Below are 16,028 nucleotides of genomic sequence, written 5' to 3' on the forward strand. Positions count from 1 at the left end.
TCAAAAAAAAAAAAAAAAAAAAAAAAAAAAAAAAAAAAAAAAGTTGTTTGTAGTAGCTGGCTTCCTGGTGGTTTTCAAGTTTGCATTTGTTTTATATTCAGGAACCTCTCTGAGGTTGAAATAAATCATTGTGTTCCTAGGAAGACTTACAGGGATGTTGCTGTTCCTGGGGCCCTACAGTCTTCTTTACTTTCTTCCTCTTAGGGTTTGTTTTTTAAGACAGACTCTTATATGGCCCAGGCTGGCCTTGAACACAGAGCCTCCTGGAACTGCCTGCCAAGTGCTAGGATTACAAACCAATGTTGGCTCCTGCAGTTGATTTTAAACTTCAACTCTTGGTCTGGTTTTCTATATATTATGCCAAATCCATGGGGAAAAATTTTTAGGGGAAATACATAGGATCTTGTTGGTGTTATTGCTGTCTGTCTTGCAGAAGGTATCATTTTCCTTATTTTTATGTATTTATTTTCCGTGTGTCTGGTTCACTCTTTGTATCCCTGGATGCCCTAAAGATCCACCTGCCTCTACCTCCCAAGTGCTGGAATCAAAGGCATTCAACACCGCACCCATCTTTGTTTTTATTGTAAAGAACTTGCAAATTAAAAAAAAAAATCACACAGTAAAATTAACCAGATAAGTGGAAAACAATGATAATTAAAGTATAAAATTTAACATGAAGTCCCACAACTTACGAATGACTAATCTAACTGTAAAGAAGTTCACTGGGATGAATAGGCTTTGGATCCACATCATTTGCATGGCTCATTTGTGTGCATGGTCATCTCCTTTTTTAACGGTCTATGCAGCACCCATGAACGATGTTCTCTTCTTCTTCTAGCTCATTCTATAGCCAGGGACACAGCCCTTTCTGGGCCCTCCATCTGAATGAGGTGATCTTTAATGTATTCATGTCTAGTACTTGCGGTGACCTAACACTTTGTCTCTAATACCCTCTGTACCTTCAAATTCAAAGCCACTCCTACCTAGTAACTTTAACATATGACAGCACTTAGGGCTGTCCATTTTATCACCTGCTCAGGCTATCTGACAAATACAACAGGCTGGGATGAGCTAGCATCAAAGTTAGTTTCTCCTTCATCTGCAAGTTACAAGTCCAAGACTAAGGTTCCTACAGACTTCATGTCTGGGGAGGACTCATGTCTGGGGAGGACTCTCACGTCTGGGGAGGACTGCCATGTCTGGGGATCACTCTCGTGTCTGGGGAGGCTCCTCATGTCTGGAAAGGATTCTCATGTCTGGGGAGGGTTCTCTACCTGCTTCTCCTTAGTCCTTGTATGACCTTTCCCTTGACTGTGACTGGGAAGTAACCACAGGGCAAGATTTTTTTCATATAAGGAAATTAATTGTGCAGGACCAGGGCCTCATACCTGCAACTTTATTTATTCAGAGTTGTCTCTGTAAAGGCCCATCTCAAAGTATAGCCACAGTGGGGGCTTAGGGTTTCAAAATGTGGAGGGAGACGTGCATATTCAGTCCCTAGCAGTCACCACAAAAAAATGTGCAGATCTGGAGAGAGCCCTGAAATCCTCTGTATTCCTCACCTCACAGTGTTTCCGTGGATTCCATAGAAACTTCATTTGATCATAGCCAAGGGGTTTTTTTTTCCCCATTCATAATATTCAATGATCATGTAGCAAACAAATTTCTGAATTTCTAGCTTTCCATTCTATGAGAAAAATCCACTTCCCCCTCTCTGTATAAGCTTCCAATGGTAGTTTCAGTGAGTCTCATATACATGCTTCAGGTGACACATCAGATTTGTATTCTAGCTGTTTCTCTTGAGATTGAGGCTCACAGCCACCTGCTACTTGATGTCGTCACTTGAAATCATCTCAATCAGAACTTTAGACTTTCCTATTGAATATTTCACTTGACTTCACTACTTCAGTGAATATCAGGGCAAATCACTCAACTGCCCAAGTCAAAACCCCCTAAACTTCAGCCTTCATTCCTGCATTTGTCTTCCTCCCACAGGTGACCACAAGCCCTGCCTTCCTTTCTTTCCACAAGAATGTTCCTCCACCTCTTTCCTATATCTTTGGCCAAGCCAAGGTCATCTGAGATTCATTTCCCCAACTCCTCCCATGAGAGACAGCCCTGCTCACTAGCGTGCATCTACAGTGTGCCAGGCCTTTTGCAGGAAGCAGGAGAGGGCAGGACATTCCTTAACTAAATTTCTCACTAAAGAGAGAGTCTTATAAAGTGTTATGTAGCAAGCATAGGCAGAGATTAGTCATCTGATGCATAGACTTCCGGGGTTAAGATGGGGAACCCTAGGTCTCGGGGAGTATTCGGTCCTGTGCTTCTCTCATCTTTGCCAACCTTTCTGCTTCAGCCTTCTAAGCCTGTACTGCATCTCACGACACAGCAGGCACTGAGAGAGAGAGAGAGCTCTTTGCTCCTTATGATCTTCACAAAATCTGCATGAGGCTCATGTGACTGTAATCCATAATTCTGATTCCAGATCCTTATTAACATATAGTTCACACACACACACATACACACAATTTTTTTTTTTTTTAGTGAAAGCAAGAAAAACAGTATATAGTGTTAGGCTTCTGAAAGTGACCACTGGGTGTCTTGGAATTTAGGGATAAACATTGCTATCAGATGGATTAGGAATGGTAGCTAGATACGTAATAGCAATGCATAAGTCAATTGTAGTATATATTATATACTGTATGACCTATAAATCTCAAGATCAAGTACCATTAACCAATAGTAGTTAGAGATGAATAGTGATTGTTTCTGGGGAGGAAGGGACAAGTAGAGAAGGAGTTTGAGCTGACCTCTGAGGTAGGTGGAAATGTTGCATGTGTGTGAGCTGAGTGGTGACGGCCCGCCTGCACCCACCCATGCAAAGGTGATATTCAGCCATACTCCCAATATCTGTGGGTTTTGTGAACTCTTCAGTAGTGGTGTTTTTTTTTTTTTTTTTCATTCTCTTGCTTCTGAGATTTAAATCAGTGGACTAAAGAAGATTTTCATATTGCCGAATGAAATACAAAGGAAAAGCAACAGAACATACTATTTTTACAAATATAATACTAGCAGCAATCTGGCACATTTCCCATGCTTGACCAAAGTAATGATAAGGATGCACAGAAAAGAAGTCCATCGGGTTAGACTGTGAGGTATGACTGGTGCTCACCATCCAGCATCCTGTAACAATGAGGTTACTTACATATGCGAATGCCATGGACATTGGTGACAATCTTGTCAAAGAGACACTAATGTTTTTAATATTTTCATTTGTTTCAAGAAGAATCTACTGATTTGGACCCATGTGTTATTTCAGAATGAATATAATCTTTAAACTCAAAATGCTTCTAGAATTTGATCGAGTTTTGAACTAAGGATTCCCTGGTATTTTTCAGGGACATCAAAATCAGGATTCACAGTATAGCTGAGTGGGTAGGTACATGGTAAGTGTGTGTGTGTGTGTGTGTGTGTGTGTGTGTGTGTGTGTGTGTGTGTGTCTGTCCCTGGCTCTAAACCCCAGAAATCACCAAAAAAAAAAAAAAAAAAAAAAAAAAAGGGGGGGGGGGGAATGCTGAGTACATTATAAACTAAGAAGTGTGTCCACATAGCTCTGTGCATCCAAACTAGATAATCTATAGAAAATGTCACACCGCTTTACAGTGAGTCAGCTTCACTTGGCTTTAAAACATTCATTTCCTGAGTATGGAGAATGCACTCCATACAGATGAAGTCTGAGTGGTAATTCCTCTGTATTCTTATTTGGGCATCTTTTACTGTTTCAACTGTTTAGAGTTTAGAGGATCAGGCTGTTAGTTTCAGTTACAGCAAACCACATTCCACCACTAAAAACTTAACTGTGATTGGGCTTTGTAGGAAGTTTAGACAAGGAAAATTGCCACCAGAGAGGTAGGTGTGGATGACTGGTGACATTTTAGCACCTCGGGGATGACTTAATGAGCATGGCCATTAATTATCACGTGACATTCCCTCATGCACATGACTGTTTGCCCTGCTTCAGGCTGTGAGCTGAAATGAACATTTCCCTTTGAACAACAGAAGGGTTTTTGAGGACACGTTCCTATTTCAGCTATGCAACTATATAATTAAGGGGGAAGTGAGGAGAGACTGTGGCCTTGGTTTAGGAAGAGAGAGAGAGAGAGAGAGAGAGAGAGAGAGAGAGAGAGAGAGAGAAATGGCATCTAAATTCTAGAACCAGAAATGGCTTTATGGTAATGTTTAAAAAGAAGGAAGCCTTACTTTTCCTTCTTCACAAAATAAATGTATATATGCTTCCTTAATGGGGAAAAAAAAAGGAGCGCCTTAGCTAGTATCTCCTTTTTAAGTGGCTAACAATGCTTGGCTGTGTTCCTCAGGAAGACATGATGGCTGGGCCTGTCTTGCCTTCTACTGCTCTGTGGCCTGCAGCTCTAAGAGTGAGACCGGCTGCCATCGCTGCAGTTTTTATCTTATCCTGCCTCATAAGTGGTAAGTTCTGAGGAAGAAATACTCAAATGGAGAAACAATTGGTTCAGAATAAGGAATGACAGTACACTTGAGCGGAGGGTAGATGGGGAAGTACCACTGTAGCAGCCGCCTCCTCTTGCTTCCTCTAAACCTACTCCTGGGTTAATAATCCTCTCACTCTGTGAGGCCCCATGAACCTTTGGATGCTGAAAACAAGACCCAAACCCTGAACAAACACCTAGTGAGCAGATCCCATCCTAAAGGATTCACTTGTATTAATTCATTTCCTCCTCGCTACAGCCCTGCATATTAGATGATGTTTTTCTCACTTTATAGAGGAAAAAACAGTATTAATAAACAGTGTGTAAGATACCATCACTGTCATTGCTAAACTGGAACGTGCCTATCAAAATAGGCCAGAAACCTTTCCAAAAAAGGCAAAATGAGTAATTTATTTGTGTGTGTGGCGAGGGAGGGGGAGCACAGTAGGACGGACCTCTGAGTATTTTTCTTATTCTCCGTTGTTTGTTACTAATTCCAACATTCCTTCACTTATGAAAGACTCATTCAAGATAACAGGGAGATGTCTATTCCTTTAACCAAACTCTTAAGCACTGCCAACTAGGTAGGTGGCTATAAAGGCAATGTCTCCAAACAAGTACGGTCACGATCCATGACGGTAGGATGGTACTAAGTGTAATGGGTCTGAGTAACAAGGTGGGTGTCTAAGAGCTGGCTGTCAGACTGGATTATGATAAAACCAGGAAGAAAACTTCCTCAGAGATTCCCTAAAAAGCAGTAATCCAGCTGGCAGCTGACCCTCAACCAGGAGAGGTAAAGGAAGGTCCTGGGGCACATGAGGCAGCTCACAAGCCTCAGAGATAATGTCAAGAACAGGGCTTAGGTTTCAGAGAAGCTTTTTGTCTTGTCTCTTCTACTTATGAAGACTTGTTCTTTGGAAGATAATGACAAATATAATCTCTGGCTGAAATATATATTTTTGGAAAATCATCAAGCTATTGCATATAGATTGCTTAGTAGAGTCCTAGACGTAAACTCCACTTCTTTGTTGTGGTTTAGTTTTTTGAGACCACATTTAAAATTGTAACATTTCCCTTCCCTTTACTCCCTTAAAACCTTCCCGTATACCTATCCTCACTTTCCTTCAAATTCATGGTTTCAGTTGTTATTATACGCATAGCCACACTTAAATATATATTTATTGATTGATCTAATGAATGGGTCTCATTACCCAGGTTGTCTTCTATTGAAAGTCACTTCAGTTCTAGCAAAGAACTATTTAAAAAGATGCATTGTACAATGTATCTAGTAAGTTCTTGTGTGGGTTATCAGTAAAGAAGAGTATCATGGCAGAGGTGATTATATATTGAAAGAGGGGAAATCTCTGGGTGTGGTCGAGCATGCTTGTAATCACAGCACTTAGGAGGAAGAGGCAGATGGTCCACAGTGAGTTCAAGGCCATCTTGGTCTGAATAGTGAGTGACAGTACAGCCAGGGATATGAAGAAGAGACTCTGTCTCAAAAGAACACAAAGAGAAAGAGAAAGAAAGAGAGAGATAATGAAAGAAAGAGAAAGAGAGAGATAAAGAATGAGAGAAAGAGAGAAAAGAAAGAAAGAAAGAAAGAAAGAAAGAAAGAAAGAAAGAAAGAAAGAAAGAGGGAGGAGGAGGGGGAGGGGAAGATGGGGAGGGGAGAACAGGGGAGGGGAGGGGAGAACAGGGGAGGGGAGGACAGGGGAGGGGAGAACAGAGGAGGGGAGGGGAGAACAGGGGAGGGGAGGGGAGGGGAGGGGAGGGGAGGGAAGGGAAGGGAAGGGAAGGGAAGGGAAGGGAAGGGAAGGAGTGCACACCAGATCAAATTTTGGTCTAGTTAACCAAAGAGTCTTTGGACCATCGGGGCTATTTTTAACAGTAAGAAGCTTTCTGTCATGCGCCAAGGCTTCTGCAGAAATCATCTCAGATTCCAGAAATGATAGATCTTATTCTCCAGCATGAGTCCAGACATCTGTGCCCAAGTCCAATGCCATCAACTCGCACTGCACATCTGAAATGCAGATTCATGGACTCAGCTTCTTGTGGAGTCAAATTCAAGTCTTCCAGGCACATGGGAATGTATACTAGCCACTCTCCTAAATCTGATGCACTCGGCAACTGGGAACTTTTATTCTAGATGCCGCCCAAGTCCAAACATCTGAGAGCTAGTTGTACGTGACCAAATGAGCAAAGCTACTGAACAACTGAATTTAATCAATACTAAAGATAATCAATATGTAAGCATTAACCAAGCAATGAATATATGTATAACATACTACCCTAGGCTTGGAAATGAAGTCCTAGCTGTGAATATGTGGCTGGTGAAATTGCTGTTCTAATTAGGTACCGAGAAAGTATCCTCATTTCTGATTCCTGTCAGTTCAGGGTGCTTCTGACTCATTAATGTAGCACATGCTTTGAAATCTCCCTCATTAAATTCTCAAAATGAAATAATCTTAATTTATGTGGATTTTTATATTAAATTTTTAAAGCATTGCTTATTCTTTAAAGTTGAAATTCAGTGGTTTATTTTTGGATTCCTCCCTCTCCCTCTCCTCCCTCCCCCTCCCCCTCCCCCTCCCCCTCCCCCTCCCCCTCCCCCTCCGTCTCCCTCCCCCTCCCCCTCCCCCTCCCCCTCCCCCTCCCCCTCCCCCTCCCCCTCCCTGTCTCCCTCTCCCTCTCCCCCTCCCTCTCCCCCTCCCCCTCCCTCCCCCTCCCCCTCCCCCTCTCCCTCTCCTCCCCCTCTCTCTCCCTCTCCCTCTCCCCTCCCCCTCCCCCTCCCCCTCCCCCTCCCTTTCCCTCTCCCTGTCTCCCTGTACTCTTGCTCATTCTCTCTGATCCCCATCACTATCCCCCCTTTGTGCTGTGCTTGGAGATGTTGGAGGTGTGATTTGCAAGTTCTGCAATCTCTCCATCCCGTTCCATGGATGTATGCTAGACTTTGGAACCTGCAGAACAAAGCCTGGCCAGTATTGTATAAAAGAGGTCCTCACTAAAGGTAAGTCTTGATGCCTAGAAGTGCAGAGATAATCCGTCCAACATTTGCTAACACTGTCCATGTGCCCAGTGTTATAACCAGGACGACATTACTCCAATCATGCAATAATATGACCCAGGTGGGTCCCATCACTAACCACCCTACCCAAAACCCCTCACTCACTTTCCTTCTTATTTTTTGAGTGCTAGAGATTGAAACCAAGCCTGTACACATGGCAAGTGCCCAACTCCTGAGCTATATTCATACCCCATTATCCCCGTTTTAAAAATTTGTTATTCATATATGTTATATGTACATGTGTGTACATGTATGAGTTTATGTACACTATGTGCTTTTAGGAGTTTCTGAGGGCCAGAAGAAGGAACTGGATTCTCTGAAACCAGAGTTACAGGTTGTAGGACATCACATGAACACTGGAGATCCAACCTGGGTCTTCTACAAAACCTCAGAGTCATCTATCTCCCTTTTTTTAAACTATTTTTTGTTTGTTTGATTTTTTGTTGTTGTTGTTGTTTTGAGAGAGGGTTTCTCTGTGTAGTCCTGGCTGTCCTGGAACTCACTCTGTAGACCAGGCTGGCCTCGAACTCAGAAATCTGCCTGCCTCTGCCTCCCAAGTGCTGGGATTAAAGGCGTGCACCACCACTGCCTGGCTATCTCCCTTTTCTAATGAAAAAATGAAGGCACATAAAAATTAAATAATTTTTACAAAGTAACTAGTAGATGAGTATGGTCACCATTATTCAAATACAAATTCTTTGACCCATAAATGTTAATAAATCTACATGTAACCTCACTCACAACATTTACATCCCAGAAAAACATTAATAGATCATATGCAGAGTTTTCTGAATGCAGGCTCCAGTGCAACTGCTGAGATTCCATGTTAGACACACACACATACAAACACACATATACATAGACACACACACACAAATAGACACACATACACACAAACATAGACATACACATATATACATAGACACATACACAGATAGTCACACACAAACACACACACATAGACACACATACACACACATAAACACACATACACATAGACACACACATACACATAGACACACACATACATAGACACACATACACACATACACACACATAGACACACACACAGTATTGGAAGAGCATGCTGGAAGATACATTTCAAGTTCGAAAGAGAGGATTCCCCCTTTAACATCCAAAACCCAAAAGTCATAAAGAAAACAATTGATTTGTGTGTCAGTGTTTTTTGTTTGTTTGTTTTTTCTTTTTAATTGGATATTTTCTTTATTTGCATTTCAGATGTTATCCCCTTTCTCCACACTCCCATAAACCCCCAATCTTCTTCCTCCTCCTTTTTGCTTTTATACCATTTTAATTTCATGCAAGTATTAAGGTCAGTTCTAGGTTGAGGAACTATCAATACAATAGATGCAAATAGTCAAGAAACAAGCAAGACAATAAATTCCGATAGTCAAAGAATAAGAAAGGCAGTGAACAGAGTCCTGTGAACACTCCAGTGATCACAATTTCTAAGGGCTTATCTGGCTGACCAAAATATCTGAGCCAACTTCCGTGTCCTAGCCCAAAGTCATTTTCATGCCTGAAGCCTACTTCCTTGTTCTAGCCTAAGATTTAGATTCCTGCCTGTAATTGTGTCAGTGTTTTAAAATTTATAAAAATAAATGATAATGTTAAGGAATAAGTAAATGTGAAAGGCAACGAGTTAGCTGGAAATAATTTAAAATCATAGATTATAGGAAAACATATTAATATCTATCCAGAAAAAAATAAGGAATTTCTAAAATATCTCTTTTTAAAGGGCCAACTGGAGCCTGGGTAGTCAGGTGGCTCAGTCAGTTAATTGCATGAAGAGGTGAAATAGGATACCAAAAATCCAAGGAAAAAAGACAGGCCTGGTAGTGTGTACCTGTTTCAAAACAAAACAGAAAAATAGTGGAGTCGCAAACAAGGTTTTGTCTCTAGGAAGCACTTACGTGTGTAAGGTACTCCCGTGTCGACTCAGCCTTTCGATTGTTACAAAGCTGTGTGTTCCTGGGGAACGGTTATGGGCAAGCTCCCCTACAGCTAATACAGCCGAAATTTCTAGACACTAGCAGTTGCACGCAGAGAGCAGTGATTGTTTTATGATTCGAAAGCTTGTGCACGACTAAGTGCCCCGCTCAGGCAGTTCACCTGCGAGTTTTTAAAGGCAAGACGATGATGCGCCTGCTCTTCAAGGTACAAGTCTCGAGTTGTGTCCTGGCAAGGCTGGAGGCTTCACTCCGACTTTTATTCTTACCTGTTTGCTGGGTGAAGCACATAAAGCCAGGTGGGTAGCATCTTCCCAAACAACCCCCTGCCTCAGCCTCTTTTCTTTTTTTCAGGAGGAATCGAATGGTATTCAATTAAAGGCTGCACAGAGGACAAATCAGAGTGCTTTAAGAGGATCGTAAAGAATTATGAAATCCGCACTTCTCATTGCTGCCACCGTCCCCTGTGCAACTTCTGAGGAAGTGGCCTAGGTTCGTGTTATTGACTAGCCAGTCAGATCTAAAGCCTGGCCTGGCCTTCACATGATAGCAGATTCTGTCTTGGGGGTCCTGGTCAGAAATTGACTTTAGCATTCTCTATGTCCACAGCCCATCCCAGCATCTCACGAGATCTCTGTATTAGCTTTGTTTCTGTTGCTATAATAAAATGTTCTGATGAAAAGCATTTTGAGAAGGAATGGGTTATTTGACTTATACTTCCATGTCATGGTCTATCACTGAGGGAGGTCAGGTCAGGGACTCAAAGCCAGAACCTGGAGACAGAAATTGAAGCAGAGGCCATGGAGGAACAGGGCACAATGGCTTGTTCCTCATGGTTGGACCAGTTTGCTTTCTTATATATCCAAGATGCCCCAGGGATGGTACCATCTAAAGTGAGCTGGGCCGTCCCACACTAATCTTCAAGCAAGAAAATGCCCTCATAGACCTGATTGCAAACCAAACTGATGGAGACATTTTCTTAACTGAGGCTCTCTCTTCCCAAATAACTTCAGCTTGTGTCAAGTTGCCCACCCCCCCCCACCCCCAAACACCAAGAAAAAAAAAAATCCTTTCATTTGTTATGGTGATTGAAGGCTAAGGAGAATCCATGGCTCTTCAAGTCAAACTAGACCCATAATTTCTAATCAGTTTCTCTCCCTAAACACGTCCTCACTAAAAAGTACGCTGGCAAGTGAATTATACCACAAGACCCAGAGAGATGGACTCCCTGATAGGCTTAGAGGAGAAACTAGCCAATCCCCTAGGAAATGATAAGCCGCAAGTCAGCAAAGGAGGCCTGTGAGAACAGGGAACCCCAACAGTAAAAGCCTGAGGCAGGCAGGGAAACCACTGCTCAGTTCTTCCTTCTGCATCAGGATTTACCACATTCTGCATTTGCACAGATAACTGTGTGCTTGTGCTTGTGCGTGTGTGCTGTGCATGAATCAAGCAGTCCTAGATGGGCAGGAACTGGGCAGCCGCCATCAGGGAAACCAAGAGGCTTGTTTGGCATTCGGGTTTCTGGTGTGCTCCCCCGGGGCTCTCCTTCTGCCACCTAAGTGCTCTTCTGCTTTACCACTAGTCTTGGGTTTCTCTCTGCTTTAACGGGTTGGAGAACATACCAGCAAACCTTCTCACCCTTTACTTGAGACTTCAGGCATCTAGTGTCCTGAAAGCTATACTTTTCTGTAAACTCTGAAGAAAAGAAAATTGTTTTTCAAACATGCAGCAGCAGCCAGGCATGATGGCGGACCCTTGTTACTCCAGCAGATAGGAGGTGGAGGAGGCAGAGAATCAGAAGTCAAACCATGTAGCAAGACCTCATCTCAAACGAAACAAACTAAAGTCTAGGACAGACTTTCCTCCCACGCTTCAGCTATATGCCTTAGATCAGGTTTCGAAACCTAAGAAAACAATGTCTTCACCCTTATTTTTAAACCCAATCACCCCTATTCTGTCATCTAAAAGATAAAAATCATAGGTAAACAGTTGGTCCCTCAGATCAGCAAACTCCAGGATCCTAACTTTTGTTTTTCTTGTGCTTTTTTAAAAAAATGTCTCATCATCCACTCAAGGTCATGGGGCAGACGACAAGCCTGCATAGCCAGTGGCTCCTCACGTTTCTCCAGAGCAGTTAAAGTCCACTGGATGCCACAAGAAAAGAACTAGGAAGCCAGTGCTCGTCTGCTTATCACTACCTAGCAGGTGGCCATGGCCAGCCATGTGAGCTTCTCCTTCGAATAGAACCCCCCTCCATGCAGGCCCTTCCTCCCCACAGAACTGTCTCTTCCCTGTTGAGAAGAATCCTCTGTACTTCGCTCTCCTCACAGAGAAGATGAGGATTGACTCACACAGTCTCTGATACCCTCAGGTTCTAACCTTTATGTCCTCACGTAAATGAACAAATGAACATAGAGTTGTGATGTTGACCGCATCTCTTTGCTTTCTTAGATACAAACGAGGCATCGTCCTGACCACAATCTCCAAGGTAGGCCCAGGTCTGACAGTTGATGTTCACCCAGCTCTGCACAATCCAGGAAACTGGCAGAGAAATTCAAGCTGTGAGAGAAGTGAATGCCATTGATGTACTAGACTGGTGCAGCAATTCCACCCCCAAAATCACCATGGCAACAAAAATAACCCTTACAACACTGGTGGGGTAGGTGGAATGCAGCCTCCTAAAGATACCTGTGTTCTACTGCCAGTAACTTGAAAATGTGCTCCCTATGACAAAGTGGCTTTGTGCAGGTGTGCTTAAACTAAGGACTATAAGGTCAGAGTACCCAATGGGATCATACAAGTCTAACAGGGAGGCAGGAGGGTCAGAGTCGGGGGTTGGGGGGAGATGTGAGGAAAGCTGAGGTCACAGGTTGGTGGACACTTTCTGTGGTGGATAGCCCTAGCCTCTTGTTGTCATGGTAACTCCACTCCTGGGAGGGGCTGCGAAGGAGGAGTGAATCTTGTAAACCTTCTGTCCAATCAAATTTGTTAAATAAAGGCTACAGCCAGTGATTGGGCAGTAGAAGAGGAGTGGGAGGAGCCAGAGAGAGGAAAAGAGGAAGACGAGGAGAGCGGAGGGGAGAAGACGGCGCGGCGCGGGGTTGACAATTGGTCGAAGCAAGAGGGCAGTTGGTGGAGAGAGAGAAGAAGCTAGAGGGCAGTTGGTGGAGAGAGAGAAGACGAAGAAGACCTTGACCTAGGAAACCGCAAGTTGTTAAGAGCTCTCATAGCCGGGGAATAGTGTAATTTAATGGTAAATCTGCCCAATCTAGACATGCAACATTCATTTGATACTTATTGACTTGTGTCGTTATTCTCTAGACTCCCTATGGACAAAAGATTTACCACAACAACTTTCTTGCTGGTTTGGAGTGTGAAGGAAGGAGGTCACCAGCCATGGATGTTCAGCAGCCTACACAAGCTGGAAAAGAACACATCTTCATCTCTACAATTCTAGCAGAATGCAGCCTGAAGAACACACTCTAAATCACCTCCCTCTGGACCTACCGGATAATAAATGTGCCTATTTTATTAATATGGATGCAAACCTCAGCTGGTATCTATTCACAGGTCAGAGGACAACTTTGGAGAAGTGGGTTCTCACTACCCTATTGCTTCTGTCACACTACCTCATGCGGTAGATAGTTGGGCTGCAAGCTTCCAGCTGATTCTCCTTTTTGCCTCCTAGTTAGGTTTCTATTGCTGTGAAGAGACATCATGGCCATGGAAACTCTTATAAAGAAAAATATTTAATTAGGCTGGCTTACAATTCTGAGGTTTAGTCCATTGCCATCATGATGGGAGGCATGGTGGCACATATGAGACATGGTGATGTAGAAGTACCTGAAAGTTCTACATCCAGATCCTCAGACAGCAGGAAGACAGAGTGACATTGGGCCTGGCTTGAGCATTTGAAACCTCAAGGCCCACCCCCATTGACACACTGTAAACTAATATGAATTCTGTATGCTTATCTCCATCTACTTGAAATGAATGAGTCTCAAACTATGATTTATTTATTAGGCTCTGTGCAATTACAGGGATATTACCCCTATTCTAATTCTCTAAGGCTAAACTACCTATTTCCCCAACTGTGCTCCCTAAATATTTGCTGTCTGAATCTTCCTGGGTTATTTCTGCTCCAGCAGTCTGGTATGCTGGGGAGGCATTTCACTCAGGCACATGCATCATGACCCAGTCCATCATGGCTAATGGATACCTCCTGTTCTGTCTTTCTTCTCTTCCACATTTCATCTATCTGTCTGACTATCTATCTATCTATCTATCTATCTATCTATCTATCTATCTCTTTCTCCTCCTTTCTAGTGGTCCCTACCTTCAATCCTCAGACCAGTAACTTAACCTCCACCTCTCTCTCTTTCTCTATTCTCCTGTCCACCCCACCCCAGTAATTGGCTGTTTCTAGTTTTATTTAACCGATGGTTTTAAATTGAGGATTCAGTTTTACACAACAAAGGTAGGAAGGAATTTACTAGTCTCTGGGCAGCCAGATCTTGGGGTATAGAATTTAGCATATAAAAATAAACAGCACCAGACCAACCCCCAACAACACACTTCCTCCAACAAGGTCACACCTCCAATAATGCCACTCTCTATGAGTCTATGGGGTCCACCACGCCTCCCATATCAATATATGGGCCCTGGGATTAAAGCAGTATGCCATGCATCAAGCTTTTTGCTTGGGTTCTGAGACTTGGACTCATTGTCAGGCTGGTGTGGCAGATGCTTCTCTCTCTGAGCCATCTCTCCAGCCATGCTTTTTGAGTACAGTCATTCATTACAGCCATTGGAAATAAGTACAATTGGACATATGGGGATGATATAACATTTCCCTTCCCCAGGGTAGACAGATCTGCGGCTTAAGTGACAGGGGATCTGATGCATAGTGTAGCTCGGGGCCATATCTTCCACATTTCCCTGTATCTTCTCAGTCACAGTGTCCCTCCAGCACACAGATGACACGCAATCACATCTTTTCAGCTGACACCTCCCACTCAAGTCTTCATCCATTCAGGAATTCTTCAGTTAAGAAGCTGATGCTTTTCAAGTCCTTCACACTTAAAGACTTAGCCTTAATGTCACCTGTGAACACAAAGCCGAAAGAGCTAATGGTGCAAGGATGACCCTTGAGCTTCTGAGCACCAGGTTGGTCTCCATGTCTAACACACTTCCTCGGATACTGAAATAGTCAACATCTCAGTGGCTAAAGCTTTTTTATTATTTAAAAGGAAAGTCTTGGGCCTGGGGCTTAGACCTAGGAAGCTGTTTCCCTCCAGTGCATGAGGAGTTGTGTTCAGATCCCCAACATCCACATGAACAGCTGGTAGCAGTGGCAGACGCCTGTGGTCCTAGAACTGGGGAGGTAACGATAGGAGAATCCCTGGGGCATGCTGGCTCATCAGTCTAGCTGAATCTGTGAGCTCCTGGTTTAGTGAGCGACCTTCCCTCAAAAACTAAGATAGAGACTTATTAAGAAAGATCCAATATTCACCCCTAGACTCCACATTTACATGCACAGGCAGTTTTTTAAAAGGCAGGTCTCAGTGTTTGATAGAGTGGTAACTTCTGGTGGCAGGCCTCACAAATGCCATTCCTAGAGAGATCCTGAGGGTAGGAGAAGCTGAACCTCTAGGGGGCAGTTTGCTCACTCCTTAGTCTATGCTGGAAGTCTCATGGAAACGGCACTCAGGCCTCATGGAAAGAAAGAACATGAGCCAAGATACCAAAGAAAGTGGAGGGTTGACAACTAGCAGCAAAGCTATAAAAGGGAACAGGCTGCTGGTTGGCCCTTCTCTGTGACTGCAGATCAGGTCTGCATGCTGCTCACAGCTTCCTACCTGAGCATCTTTCATCATCTTCATATCCCACACCTAGGGTTAACTGCTCTGCCATTAAAGTGTTGGAGAGCTGGGCGGTGATGGCGCACGCCTTTAATCCCAGCACTTGGGAGGCAGAGGCTGGCAGATTTCTGAGTTCGAGGCCAGCCTGGTCTACAGAGTGAGTTCCAGGACAGCCAGGACTACACAGAGAAACCCTGTGTCAAAGGAAGGAAGAAAGAAAGAAAGAAAGAGAGAGAGAGAGAGAGAGAGAGAGAGAGAGAGAGAGAGAGAGAGAGTTGGAGAACTGGCTCAGCAGCTCCTACATTTTCTCCTGCATTTGTAGAAGACATGAGTTCAATTCCTACATCAACACTCACAACCTTCTCTAAGTCCAGCTCCAGAGACCATATGCCCTCTTCTGAACTCTACAGATAGACATCTGGACTCATGTACAAGTACCACACACAGGCGCGCACGCGCGCACACACACACACACAGAGAGAGAGAGAGAGAGAGAGAGAGAGAGAGAGAGAGAGAGAGAGAGAGAGAGAGAGGCAGACAGGTACACACACAGAGAGAAAGAAACAGAGAACAAGAGACAGAGACCAAAGAGAGACAGCGACAGGGACAAAGACACTACACA

The 16,028-nt window shown here is 43.6% G+C and overlaps 1 protein-coding gene across 1 annotated transcript; it reads left to right on the plus strand.

The window, feature by feature from the left end:
- Positions 1-3,816: 3,816 nt before the first annotated feature.
- On the plus strand, positions 3,817-10,201 carry C1H9orf57 (chromosome 1 C9orf57 homolog). The gene is made up of 4 exons (XM_076928189.1): positions 3,817-3,909; positions 4,377-4,488; positions 7,396-7,518; positions 9,900-10,201. The coding sequence occupies exons 2-4, from the start codon at positions 4,383-4,385 to the stop codon at positions 10,022-10,024; spliced, it is 354 nt and encodes a 117-aa protein (XP_076784304.1). The 5' UTR covers positions 3,817-3,909; positions 4,377-4,382; the 3' UTR covers positions 10,025-10,201.
- Positions 10,202-16,028: the final 5,827 nt, after the last annotated feature.

The sequence above is a fragment of the Arvicanthis niloticus genome, chromosome 1 (genome assembly GCF_011762505.2).
Source record: "Arvicanthis niloticus isolate mArvNil1 chromosome 1, mArvNil1.pat.X, whole genome shotgun sequence".
NCBI classification, from domain to species: Eukaryota; Metazoa; Chordata; class Mammalia; order Rodentia; family Muridae; genus Arvicanthis; species Arvicanthis niloticus.

What these genes read in the sequence shown, in the direction of transcription:
- C1H9orf57 (XM_076928189.1), top strand. Translation starts at nt 4,383, where the DNA reads ATGATGGCTGGGCCTGTCTTGCCTTCTACTGCTCTGTGGCCTGCAGCT. An exon ending in CTTATCCTGCCTCATAAGTG is followed by an intron (nt 4,489 to 7,395) that starts GTAAGTTCTGAG and finishes CTGTGCTTGGAG; the next exon opens with ATGTTGGAGGTGTGATTTGC. An exon ending in AAAAGAGGTCCTCACTAAAG is followed by an intron (nt 7,519 to 9,899) that starts GTAAGTCTTGAT and finishes TCTTTTTTTCAG; the next exon opens with GAGGAATCGAATGGTATTCA.